Here is a 12,644-nt window from a genome sequence, read left to right as displayed (position 1 = left end):
TTATAGAATTTGTCTGACCTAAAATGGTGACCTTGGAATCTCCAAAAACTCATCAATGAATCTAAAGCTGAATCTTCTTTTGCTTGAACTTACTTTAAATTTCACTCCCGCTTGAACTTACTTTAAATTTCACTCCCGCTTGATGTAGCCCAAATCGGGTTCAATCCTCCCAAACCAAATCGGATCCAAATGAGCAGATCCCATCGATGCCATCACCACCAGGCAACAAACAGCCGGCCACACCAACTCGCTCCGATCTGGGATAAATCGACACCAACTTGTTGAGCCAAGAAGGCCATACTTTCTTCCAAAACTGAATTCCGATAATGTTGACTATAATTCAACATTTCAACATATATTTTACCAATTCAATATGTTTTTTAGATTCTAATTATTGCTAAATAAAACATTAAAACTATAGTTCTTCCCTTTATCTATAACTTTTTTAATTGGGATAATGACCGTTTACACAATTTTGGGCTAATAATTGCCCACATACTCCACTAAGAGTTTTTTACTCCCATTTACCCAATCTAAGATCTATTGACAAAATTTCCCTCATTTTAATTAATAATTACACTCATCTGTCTCTCAGACTCTCTCTCTCTCCCCCCCCTCTCCTCTTCGATCCATTCTCTCTCTCCTCCCCCCCCCCCAACGATTTCTCTCTCTCTTTCTCTCTCTCTTTCTCTCAACTCGTCTTAGACTCTCTCTCTCTCTCTCTCTCTCTCTCTCTCTCTCTCTCTCTCTCTCTCTCTCTCTCTCTCTCTCTCTCTCTCTCTCTCTCCATGTCTACAGATCTGGACTTCTGGATCGGATGCACACCTCTCTCGCTCTCGATCTCTCTCCCCCCACCCCCGAGACAGATTTCGAACCCGACGTCTCTGACCCCAGCCACTCACGACTGAGGCTCCGTTGAGCTCGCAACGGCGTTGCAGGTCGTTGTTCATCTAGGCTGAGTGGGGTGGAGCTCCAAAGCACCGGCGATCTGATCTTGGAAGACAAACCAACGTTCGAACCCGACATCTCCGACCCCGGCTCACTCCACGACGGAGGTTCCGGTGAGGTCGCGATTGCTAGGGCCGGTCCTGAGATTGTATAGGCCTGAGGGAAATAGTAAAATGTGGCCTTACATGAAGTTTAAATAATTTTTTTTTCAAATAGCTAAAGAAAATCATTTTTCCATTATAAAATAATATCAAGAAAAAAGTATATAATAAAAATTATGTTACTGTTTATAGATTATAAAAGAAAAACATGAACTGAAAATGTAAAACAAAAGAAGGAAACAGTCAGGTCTCAAAAGTCATCATGAGGAGTCGAACCCCAATTACCAAGATAGAGCAAAGACCACATCACCACCGCACTAACACAACCAGCCAGTTTCAAACTCGCAAAGTTGATATATATTATACTAAGCATACTGGAACTCAAATCTTCAAAGGCCCCCCAAAAGCTTGGTGGCCTGAGGCAGCTGCCTCAGGTAGCTACCCTCAAGGCTGGCTCTGGCAACTGCGCTGCAGGTCATCGTTCGTCTGGGCTGAGCGAGGCGGAGCTCTAAAGCACCGACGATCTGATCTCAGAAGACGAACCGACGTTCGAACCCAAAGTTTCCGACCCTAGCTCACTTCACAACGGAGGCTCCGGTGAGCTCGTGACGGCGCTGCATGTCCTCGTGTTGTCTCGCCAAGTTCCGGATCTGCAACCGGAAAGAAGAGAGAAGACGACCTGTGCCCAAATCAAATTTTTTTTTTCATTGTTTGTTTTGATGAACTTTTTAATGTGTTGGCATCAGATCGACTTGTTGTATATGTGTTGGCATCTGACTACAATTCAGCTCTAACATATTTCTTCTTCTGTGGTGGTATCCAAAAGTATGTGAAAATATGTAAAAATGATGTATATTTTTGTATATGTGTTGGCAATAATACGATTATTGGGGGGCATTAACATGATTATTGTGGGGCAATAATACGATTACTGGGGGGCAATAACACGATTATTGGAGGTCAATAATATGATTACTAGGGGCAATAATACGATTATTGGGAATCAATAATATGATTACTAGGGGGCAATAATATGATTACTGGGTGTTATTAGGGGCAATAAAATCAGACGCCGGAATCCGGTGACCGGTTGTCGGATTCCGGTCACCAGTTGCCAGATTCCGAGGCCGGCCACCCGTCACAGGAGTCCAGCGAGGGCTCCGATGACTTCTCTCTCTAAGTGACAAAGAATGTGAGGGCAAAATTATCCTAAAAATAAATAAAAATTAATTAAAAAAATATTTAATTGGGTAAGTGGGCAAAATATATATAAAATATTGTGTACTTGGCAATCTTTTAGAGTGTTTGGGTAAGTGGGGTTAATTAACCCTAAAATTGTGTAAATGGTTATTAAAATTCCCCACTCCTACTACTTACCATATCAATATTCCATTTTGCATTTATGCTAGTGAATACAATATTAAATAGTAATGTGAAAAACAAAAAAAACAAAACAAAACCTGAGATATAATTTAATGATTTAATGTAAGATATATGAGTAATCTAAGATTCATGTTTTCGTATTATTAGCCATATACAATGAATAGGCAAAGGATGAGAGCATCTATCATAGTAGGTGACATAAAGATACACAAATCCATTTTTACGTTTTCATGAGGGTAATTAATATGATAATCACCTTGATTGGAGAGATGAACAAAAAGAAAGATTAAATAAGCTGTTTATTTCTTCTTGTGGGCAGGGTAGTTTAAAATCATAGATACTTTGTCACTGAGCATTAGAAGTTCTTTGAACATGAAGACCTTGGTCGTTTTGGCCAATCTAGAAGAAGCCGAAGGCAATCAGGTTCTTCCCCTTGGGAAACTCTGTTGATATTGGCCTTATATAATTGAGAAATACTGTTCTGCCAAAAATAATTGAGAAATACTGACAATAAGTTGTTGTAACTTTGTTCAATGAATTTGATTACTATTTCTCTACTTCTAAAGGGTTGGTGGCTGCTTTTTCTCCACGGGATATAGTGTGTCGCTTTCTTTCATTTCTTGCTTCAACCACTACAGATGGTAAGGCAAAATAGTTATTCAAATGAGTTTCTGTTTCAATATATGGTCCTATCACAGGAATCACAAAATATTGAATTACTCCTCAGTAAGGTATACTTTGTATTATTTGTTTTTAAATTGCCAGACATAATTGTATTAGAACATAGCAGAAGATCAAGACACAGTTCAGAAATTCTAGAGCCCAATTGATCAAGCTTTATAACTATATGATTTATGCCTGGATTTAGAGAAATTCGTCATAGTATAGCTATAGATTTATGCCTCGAACTCATCATGTGGAAGAATCTCAAAGGCATTAGAACAATTTAATAGTCTGTTAGGTTACATCTGAAGCCATCAATCCAAGGTTTTTGTACAAACATATGACAAAATGACAACGAACAAGTTCCACTCAATATCCATATGAAGTATAGCAAAAGGATCCTCCAGGGAGAGAGGAAAAGAAAAGGAGAAAAGCTTTTTCCTCAAACACCAAAAAATCTCTGAAGTCAACACATATAATGCACATTCGAGTTGTTGACAGAATCCGAGCAGTCCAAGCAACTATACATTCTCTGTGGCATCTCTTCCCAGCTCTTCTGTACCCGTTGCTGCACCCAATCTCTCAGCTGCTAGTCTTTCTTCCAGTGCTCGTGCCCCTCTTTCCCTGCAAGAGCCAATTCAATCACAAAATCAATGTGCTATTAACAAATGCAATTTCACAAGGCAACCTTAGGCAATAACATTAAAGTCAAAATTGGCTTCCTAGCAAAAGTGAATTGATATATTACGCTCAAGCTTACAAATTTAATTGAAACCCAAAAGGCTGTGGAGAGGACAATTTCTGACACTTGTTATTTAAGTACATATCTTTAAGTACTTGAATGTTCCCTTCTTATAAATTCTTTTGGTATGTTAAGAGTCTAAGGGAGATGTATTTCAAACCTATAAGGCTACTTTCTGTAAAACAGGCAGATCGTAATGAATGAAAACTGAGTGTTGTTGAAGGCTTGGTGCCTCCAAATCTCCTCCTTAAATCTCTTCTCTAGCTTCTCCTCTCACTTCTACAATCCCATCTCTTGTTTTCTCTACAATAACAGCTACCCTAAACCTTCTGAGTTATCTGACCTGTTCTATTTCTCAATTTTCTATCACTCTGAGAGCACAAGTCAAACTCACACTCTACCTTGCTTTTCCCTACAGCAAGGCTCCTCATTGCATCTAGTCAAGTAAATGAAAGAACTGCATAAATGAAGCTAAATACTTTCTAAAAGCGATGCACAAACAAAGTACCATTAATCTATTTCATGTTTTATTTGCAAACTACCATAGGGATTAAGAAAATTTTTAATTGCCAAAATGAATACCAGAATGTCCAGTACTTATTCGTTCACTGAGATTGATACAAAATGCAGTGCAAAAGCAGAAACAGTACCTCCTTCTAGATGCCTCAATGGGGTCAGATCCAGGCAATGTGGTCCCTCCCACGGTATAACCTTGCGCTTCATTAGAGGCTTCAGATCTTCCACAAAGCATCCGATGGAATATGGATGCAACAGGATCAATGACTGGTCTGTGGAATTAACAAGAAACACTTGAGAGATGGCAACTATCACATCTGCTGATTGGAAGAGTTCAATAATTATGGCACCGATAATTACCTCAAGAATTCAGGGAAGAATGTAGAAAATGCAAAATCTTCACTTGGATCACCCTTGAGTTTTGTTTCTGGTTTTCTCTGCCAGTATCTAAGGTAAATCCAGCTCATATAGGTGCCAAATATCAAGATTGGAAGATATGTTGCTGACTCAGCTGTCCAGAAGCTTATGGCAATGGACAGCAGTAGTGAGAGAGATGGTAACCACTGCACAAGATTGAAACCAACACCAAATCAGAGTTCTACAACTATTCATCAACCAGCAGAAAGTTTCCATCAGAAGTTAATTTCATAAGCGCACACCTTAGCTTTTATTTTCAATAAAGGCAACTCTTGGTCAGGTATCATTTGCTTAATGCCAACCAAAAAACCTGAAAGGACTCCATGGAAGCCAGAAAGAGGCATATATCTAGCACAAAAATGAACCAAATGAGATCGCATTAACTAGGATAAGATAGAAAAAGGGAGAGGGGGGGGGGGGGGGGAGAAAGCAATGCTAGCATATTTACAAGGTTTCTGTTCTCTTCTTGATCTGTTGACTCTAGTCTCTATTACACTTTTTGCTATCTATATTAGAATGACTACTAGCTCATCGTGACTTCTTCCATCTATAAGTTGCATACTTGAGTTTGTCAATGCTGGAAGGATGGGATGGGATGGGGTTTAACTAATTGTATGATGTCCTTCTTATTCCTAACATGCAATAGGTATCTTGAGGTAAAGGACATAAAAAAATAAAAAGACTTGAGCATGTTGAAAGAAGAAAAAGGACTGAGATATGAACCACTGATATCCAAATAACTACTACTAATTATTTCTCTCTTCTTCTTCTTCGTCTTTCTTTTATTTTTTTTATTTTGGGTTTGGTTATTTCTCTGTTTGTTTAAAGGTTTCTTGGTACTTACAGGTAAGTTTCCTTCCTTGTGATGTAGTACAGCGCAATGGCAGTGATGAAAATGCATATGGAAGTTAGGAAGTTAACTACAAAGATAAACTTCAAGAACTCCCTGGAACCCCAGACAGGTTCAAGCAGCTTCCCTATAAAAAGAAGACCAAGAGTGCTTACAACAACCTGTTAAACAAGTGTGAGAGTCAGTTTAATAATAAAATTGGAACTGATGGGGTACAAGTGTCTCCACCAGTTTATGATTACAGCACAAAGAATTTGCTTACAGAAACCAGAATCCTATACCCCAAATATTGATTGTTCAATGTAACCGGATGTGACGAGGTTCCAGACAAAAGGAATCGTCCTACAATACAGAAGTTTGAATGAGAGTGAAGTTATGCATCATTCAAGTCAAGAAGGTTACAAACCTAAAAGATACAAGTCAGTCTTAATTGGAGTGTAGGATAACAAGCATAGTGATACAACAATCAAATCGCAAAACATTCTGGTTTTAAGTCTAGTATTACAAGCGAACTTCAGGACAGGTAATACGACGAAATACACATAAAAGTGGGTTGAACAATGCAGAGGGGTAGTAAAATTGATGAGAATACTTGGCTAATAACATCATACCACCTATTTAAACCTCTGCACTTTTACATTTCCCCTGTAATACACACAAGGAACAAATTTCTAATCCAAAATGCTCTGGTGTTTGGGAATGTTAAGACAATGCTACTCAAAGCAGGGTCAGGTCCAGATCAACCCCATAAGCAAACACTTGAAAGCACAAATCTTTACCCCAATTAAACACATTAACACACAAACTCTACAAATCCCACATCGGAAATTTCAAATTGATGCATTCTTTTGAAACAATTGTGGTCAATATGGAAATGAAAAGTCAAGGATACCTGGCGGGAATGAGGGCGAGGTAAGTAACGGCGACGGGGAGGAGCTGAACGACAATGTGGCCTCCAATCAGGACCACCGCTAAGCCCTTGCATAGCCGAGTGAACCCAGAGAAGGCCCCCATGCCCTGCACCACCCAACAATCTCAAAACGGCGTCGTATTTGCAACAGGAATTGCAGAAATCAGAAGAGAAAGAGGAGAAATTACTCACCCCTGCGAGTGACGGAGTGCTCATGGCGGGTGATGGCCGTCGGCCGTTGGATTTGGATGGGGTCGGAGTGATCAGGTGGATCGGGATCGGAGAAGGAGGAGCTGAGGTGAATGTGAAATTGGGTTTTGGGGAATAAGGCGCTACTTATGATATGTGAGATGGGGACTTTATTACTGAGTTTGGGTTGGATTGAGTAACAAGGTTGCTACTTTACTTTTTTACATTTTTTTTTTTTTTTGTGTAATTAGGGGAGTTACAACTAGAGTTGAACTAAAACTTATCTAGTTATTGGTGTAATGGGATCTTCTCGTGTGGGATGAGATCCAAGAAGTTCAAAATTGCGACATGATTAAATGAAAAACCGAAATTGAGGAATATGTATTAATGTAACACTCAAAATTACAAGAATTTGGTTTAATGACATAAATCTTTTCTTTGTAACTTTGTGAGTAAGAGTTTCAAGTTGGACTCTTTTCGTTTGATAGAATTGGTAAAACAATGTTGATTAGGTGGTAATACTCCTAATCAAAAGTCCTATATGATCAAAACGAAAAATCAAAATTTATGTATTTTGTAATACTCAATATTATAATGGGTAATTACGACGACATATATTTCCTTTTTGTAAGCAAAAGTTTATTAATTTGACTCTTCTCACTGTCTACCAGTTAGTACATATAAAAAAATAAAAATTTGACTCAAATGTTAACATAAGAATAGGGCTTGGGATGTACTAGAAAAAAAATAATCATCCACATTCTTTAGGCTACTTTCTCCATCTCACACGGTCACACCCATCAGGCATGTGGATGTTTCTAGTATTGCATTAAAAATAACCAAACAAATGTAGGATGTGTTGGTTTATACCAACTATTGAGTACACTGATCATCATCCCATAAAACACTTTCTCTTTCTTTTTTGTTAACGCTTTGATCCGTTGGGGATCTAATTAACGTAAAGAAAGAGAGAGAGATTGACACAAGGTGTATAGTGGTTCACCTCCCGCCTTAGCGGGAGACTACGTCCACTTGAAAGCTTATACTAGTGTGTCGAGCCTTGCGGCCTAACAAGATTACAAGAGATGTAATGGGCTTGAATTGTGTTTAAGTGGGAAGAGGCATTCCTTTTATAGGTGAAGGAATGCTTATCCTTTACATTGTTTTCGATGTGGGACAAGCAACCACCATTTATAGTCTAGAAAGCCTATTTGTGAGGGCATGTTGGCAAGGCCGGGAAGGTGGCTTCCCGACGACGGATTTGCGACTTCCGGATACCGTAGCGTAGCTTGAACATAGGGCTACAAGATGCATGTCTCGGTTGGGCCTCACCATGGCTTGTGGGTGTCTCAAAGAGGGTGTTACTTATGCTTGGTGATGTAGTAAATACTCCATATTGTTGGAGGTATGTACAAGTCCCCGAAGTCCCCAAGTAAGAGGAGCTTCTTGGTTGGGGAGTTCAAATCATGAAGTCATCAAGCATAAGTAAGCGGGCGGTATGGAGCCCCTACAAGTCCCCGAACTCCGTAAGCAAGAAGGGACTCGTAAACCTGCACACCAAAGACAAAAAACAGGCATATGTAGAATGCTCGTTGCATTGGGCAACAAATGTGAGTTGCATTGATATGCGTTGGCATATATGAGCGTAATAGTGCGCATATGGTCGTGTGAGCAAATGAATTGCATATGATAAATGCGTGACGCGCGCAAGGAGACGAACGAGGTCGAGTTTGACGGGGTTATGCTCGCGAGATGCAAGTTGCATGAACGCCGCGGAGGTATGCATTTGTAACTCATGAACGATGATCGCGAGTACGGTTGTGTTTGTTTGGTTGTCCCTCGAATGAATGGAACGCGAAAAGAATTTGATTTGTCGCAATCGGTAAACGATAAATGGTAGAAAAAATTCAATGTTCCATTAACGTGTAGTGTGTCGAGTAGACATGAGTGTAAAGCTCGAGGATTGCCGGGAAGGCATGAGCGGTAAGCTCGGGGGTGCCGGGATGGCATGAGCGGAAAGCTCAGGGGTGCCGGGAAGGCATGAGCGGAAGCTCGGGGGTGCCGGGAAGGCATGAGCGGTAAGCTCGGGGGTGCCGGGAAGGCATGAGCGGAAGCACGGGGTTGCCGGGAAGGCATGAGCTGTAAGCTCGGGGGTGCCGGAAAGGCATGAGCGGTAAGCTCGGGGGTGCCGGGAAGGCATGAGCGGTAAGCTCGGGGGTGCCGGGAAGGCATGAGCGGTAAGCTCGGGGGTGCCGGGAAGGCATGAGCGGTAAGCTCGGGGGTGCCGGGAAGGCATGAGCGGAAAGCTCGGGGGTGCCGGGAAGGCATGAGGGGAAGCTCGGGGGTGCCGGGAAGGCATGAGCGGTAAGCTCGGGGTTGCCGGGAAGGCATGAGCGGTAAGCTCGGGGGTGCCGGGAAGGCATGAGCGGTAAGCTCGGGGGTGCCGGGAAGGCATGAGCGGAAGCTCGGGGGTGCCGGGAAGGCATGAGGGGTAAGCTCGGGGGTGCCGGGAAGGCATGAGCGGAAGCGCGGGGGTGCCGAGAAGGCATGAGCGGAAGCTCGGGGGTGCCGGGAAGGCATGAGCGGGAAGCTTAAGGGCTGCCGGGAAGGCATGAGCGGAAGCTCGGGGTGCCGGGAAGGCATGAGCGGAAGCTCGGGGTGCCGGGAAGGCATGAGCGGAAGCTCGGGGTGCCGGGAAGGCATGAGCGGAAGCTCGGGGTGCCGGGAAGGCATGAGCGGTAGCTCAGGGTGCCGGGAAGGCATTAACGGGTAGCTCGAAGGTGATGCCCTGAGGCATGAGCGTGACCGTTGCTAATTATGTTGGGCTGTATGTACAAGTCTCCGAAGTCCCCAGTCAAGGAGGGTGTTCTTGCGGGTTGATACCAAAGCGTAGCTTTGTGCCGTATATCAAGCATAATTAGTGCGAGTGCGTCGTCCATCTAGAATTGTTAGAGCGAACGCTTTTTCCCTTTCGGGTGGGCCCCTGCTAGGCCCTGCGAGGAGTCCCCCACTCCTGGCTATAGACCTCCGGATGGTCGGAAAATTGTTTGATGAGGGGAGCTGCGCGGAGCAGAGGGTGTTGGGTAGCGAGCCCAATCTTAGATACCCAAGCGTCGGGGTTAACTGCCGGATCAATGGCTGCCGTGGGCTGTGTTAACTAGTCCCTAGCTGTTTTCTCGAAGGAGAAACTTGACTGCAATGCCGCGTAGCGGTCATTGTCATTATGAGGCGTTGCCTTACCGCTTGGCGGTTTGGTTGAAAAATAATAAACACATAGGGCAAGTAATAATATTTTGTTCGAGTGTCCCATGTTTATTTAATTTTGCAATTAAAATAGAAGCATGGCATATGTGTATAGCATGTACTTGTAATGTGGATGCTAATATCATTTTTGCATTTTTGTAGATATGCTAATGGATCATTGAGATCGGTATGTGAAGCATGGCATATCTAGTACGTGAGATCTAGAAAGTGTTGCCAAATCTACGAAATGTTGTTGGCATGCTTAAAAGTTATGGAAGCATGTAAAGATATATCAAGTGTGATATTCTATAAGCATGCTTAGAAGTAGTAAAAGCATGGTATTGGCATGGCGGTAGCTCAAATTGAAAGAGCGTAAAATGTAAGATATAGTGACTTATCTTATGCCGATTTGGAGGTTAGCGGAGTTGGCCGAGCATGACGGTCCATTGCTTGTGGCGGATAAAGTACTCCGATAATGCCCGTCAACTCGTAGTTGCGGTCGAATGCTTGATAGAAATAGTTGAATTTCCTATGATAGAGAGCAGAGGCATGTGGTGTGCAGCTGTGCATATCAATAAAGATAGGATAAGGTACAGAGTGAAGGAAGACTCAGCTTTTTGACTGTTCTGACCACCACAGATCGCCGAAGCGCGAAGCCATGATTGAAGGGAGGTGCCCAGATGCCCGCTAATTGACTAATTGAAGGAGAACATAGCTTGATGGCAAAATCAATTTCTCAGGTATCAGAGTGAGCTCCAGAAGGCGAGTTATACAAGTTTAAGTGGGCGGAGATGATGAGTAGATATTGATGAGGGGATGACGGTGAAGACGCAGTCGAGTTCAGTTGACCGTGGTGAACCTGTCAGTTTCAGTTCGCGGTGGCAATCCCGACAAGTTGGCGAACCCGTCAAGTTCGAGCCTCGTGGCGAAGTCGATTGGCGGGCACACCTGGTGGAGCTTTGTTTAGAAGAGGTACCAGGCTTGGCGGAGTTGTGTCAGCGGGGCGGAGCCTTTGGGCGGGTCAGCGGATCAGCGGTACTTGTCCGGCGGAGCCTGGGACATCAGCGGTGACCTTGATGCTCCGTTAAGATTTTGTTAGCGGTGGTACCTAGCTGGAGGTTGATTGATGGGTTGTTCAGTTGATGCTTGATCAAAGCTTCATGGGTAATGACTGAGCTTCGCTCTTCTTGACACTGATCGAAGAAGCAGATGGAAGCTGTCATGGGTGTCCAAATCAATTCTTGGACTGGGTGTCCGTCGATTGCGTCTGCCGCTAGTGGCAGCGCTGCTGGAGCTACCCACTGACGTTGGTGCAACAGCCTGGTAGTGGCGGAGTCGTACCTGGAGGTTGGCGGGTACTTGCTCAGCGGAGATGGCAGACCTGGAGCTCGGCGGAGTTGGCTAGCGGGTTGTCCGGCGGAGCGGCTGTTGCTGGCGATACTCTGCTAGCGGTCTCTAGTCCGATGGAGACTTGGATGGCGGAACTTTTGGCCGACGGAGTCCTTGTCCAGCGGAGCGGAGCTCTTGGGTGGCGGAGTTCCTGGCCGGCGGAGCCTTTGTCGCCGGTGGTTGGCGCTTGCAGTGCTGCTGATGGATGGCTAGCGGCGGAGCTAGCAGGAGGATGGCCAGCGAGGTTTGCTGGCACGTTTGGAGCTTGCTAGCGGAGTGCATTGGTCTGCTGGCGGTGGTGACCAGCGACGGTGCCTAGCAGAAGAAGCTCGGCGGAGCGGAGTTTTGGAGTTCAGCGGAGGCGCTGTTGATTGAAGCTTGCTTCCTAGCGGAGCTTTGGCCGCTGAAGAAGTGTGGCGGATACTTGCCGCTTGTTAGCGGTGTACAGTGTACAGTGTGGCGGAGGATTTTCCGTCGGAGGTTGGCTAGCAATCCGTTTCCAGCGGAGGATGGCCTACTGGAGGTAGCAGTCGAGCTTGCTGGCGGTGAAGCCTTGACTGGCGGAGCTCCTTTTGGAGAGTAGGAAGCTAGCGGATGTTGCTTCTGCTGGGAGTAGCTGGCGGGAAATGTACCGCTGATGCATGATTCGAAGAATGAACATGGGTGCCCAGAGAAGTTTTCTGGGTGTCCAGAGCAGTGAGCAGCAAAATTTTTTTTTTTTTGGTGTAGCGTTGACTACTTGAGCTGGCGTTGACCAAGCATTGACTGGTCCATGGGCGTTGATTGAGCCTGTGGGCGTTGACCGGAGTTGACCAGCCATGTTGGGCATTGACCGGCCCCGATGGCACAAGTTACCGCTAAGAATTTCGATTATATAACTCAAAGAGAGAAATTATTTTGAGCTCGGTTAAGATGACTTAACTCAATGGTAAGCGACGAAGCCTTTGTGTCGGCTTCCCACAGACGGCGCCAATGTTAACGCTTTGATCCGTTGGGGATCTAATTAACGTAAAGAAAGAGAGAGAGATTGACACAAGGTGTATAGTGGTTCACCTCCCGCCTTAGCGGGAGACTACGTCCACTTGAAAGCTTATACTAGTGTGTCGAGCCTTGCGGCCTAACAAGATTACAAGAGATGTAATGGGCTTGAATTGTGTTTAAGTGGGAGGAGGCATTCCTTTTATAGGTGAAGGAATGCTTATCCTTTACATTGTTTTCGATGTGGGACAAGCAACCACCATTTATAGTCTAGAAAGCCTATTTGTGAGGGCATGTTGGCAAGGCCGGGAAGGT

The 12,644-nt window shown here is 44.1% G+C and overlaps 1 protein-coding gene across 1 annotated transcript; it reads right to left on the bottom strand.

The window, feature by feature from the left end:
* Positions 1–3,317: 3,317 nt before the first annotated feature.
* LOC112182714 (rhomboid-like protein 19) lies at positions 3,318–6,883 on the bottom strand. Its single transcript, XM_024321239.2, has 8 exons — positions 6,723–6,883; positions 6,513–6,637; positions 5,902–5,962; positions 5,615–5,781; positions 5,013–5,118; positions 4,714–4,916; positions 4,488–4,625; positions 3,318–3,719 (listed from the first exon to the last, which is right to left on the bottom strand). Exons 1-8 carry the CDS (start codon positions 6,744–6,746, stop codon positions 3,617–3,619), a joined length of 927 nt encoding a protein of 308 aa, XP_024177007.1. The 5' UTR covers positions 6,747–6,883; the 3' UTR covers positions 3,318–3,616.
* Between the last annotated feature and the right edge of the window lie 5,761 nt (positions 6,884–12,644).

Source organism: Rosa chinensis, chromosome 1 (assembly GCF_002994745.2).
Source record: "Rosa chinensis cultivar Old Blush chromosome 1, RchiOBHm-V2, whole genome shotgun sequence".
Lineage (NCBI taxonomy): Eukaryota > Viridiplantae > Streptophyta > Magnoliopsida > Rosales > Rosaceae > Rosa > Rosa chinensis.
The sequence above is the reverse complement of the archived record's forward strand: the minus strand, read 5'-3'. Positions and strand labels throughout refer to the sequence as shown.

Excerpts from the sequence above, each read along its gene's own strand:
- LOC112182714 (XM_024321239.2), bottom strand. The coding sequence starts at position 6,746 with ATGAGCACTCCGTCACTCGCAGGG. Across the intron at positions 5,782-5,901 it reads TTGAACAATCAATATTTGGG|GTTGTTGTAAGCACTCTTGG; the intron begins GTATAGGATTCT and ends CTTGTTTAACAG. Across the intron at positions 5,119-5,614 it reads ACAAGGAAGGAAACTTACCT|ATATATGCCTCTTTCTGGCT; the intron begins GTAAGTACCAAG and ends TTTTTGTGCTAG.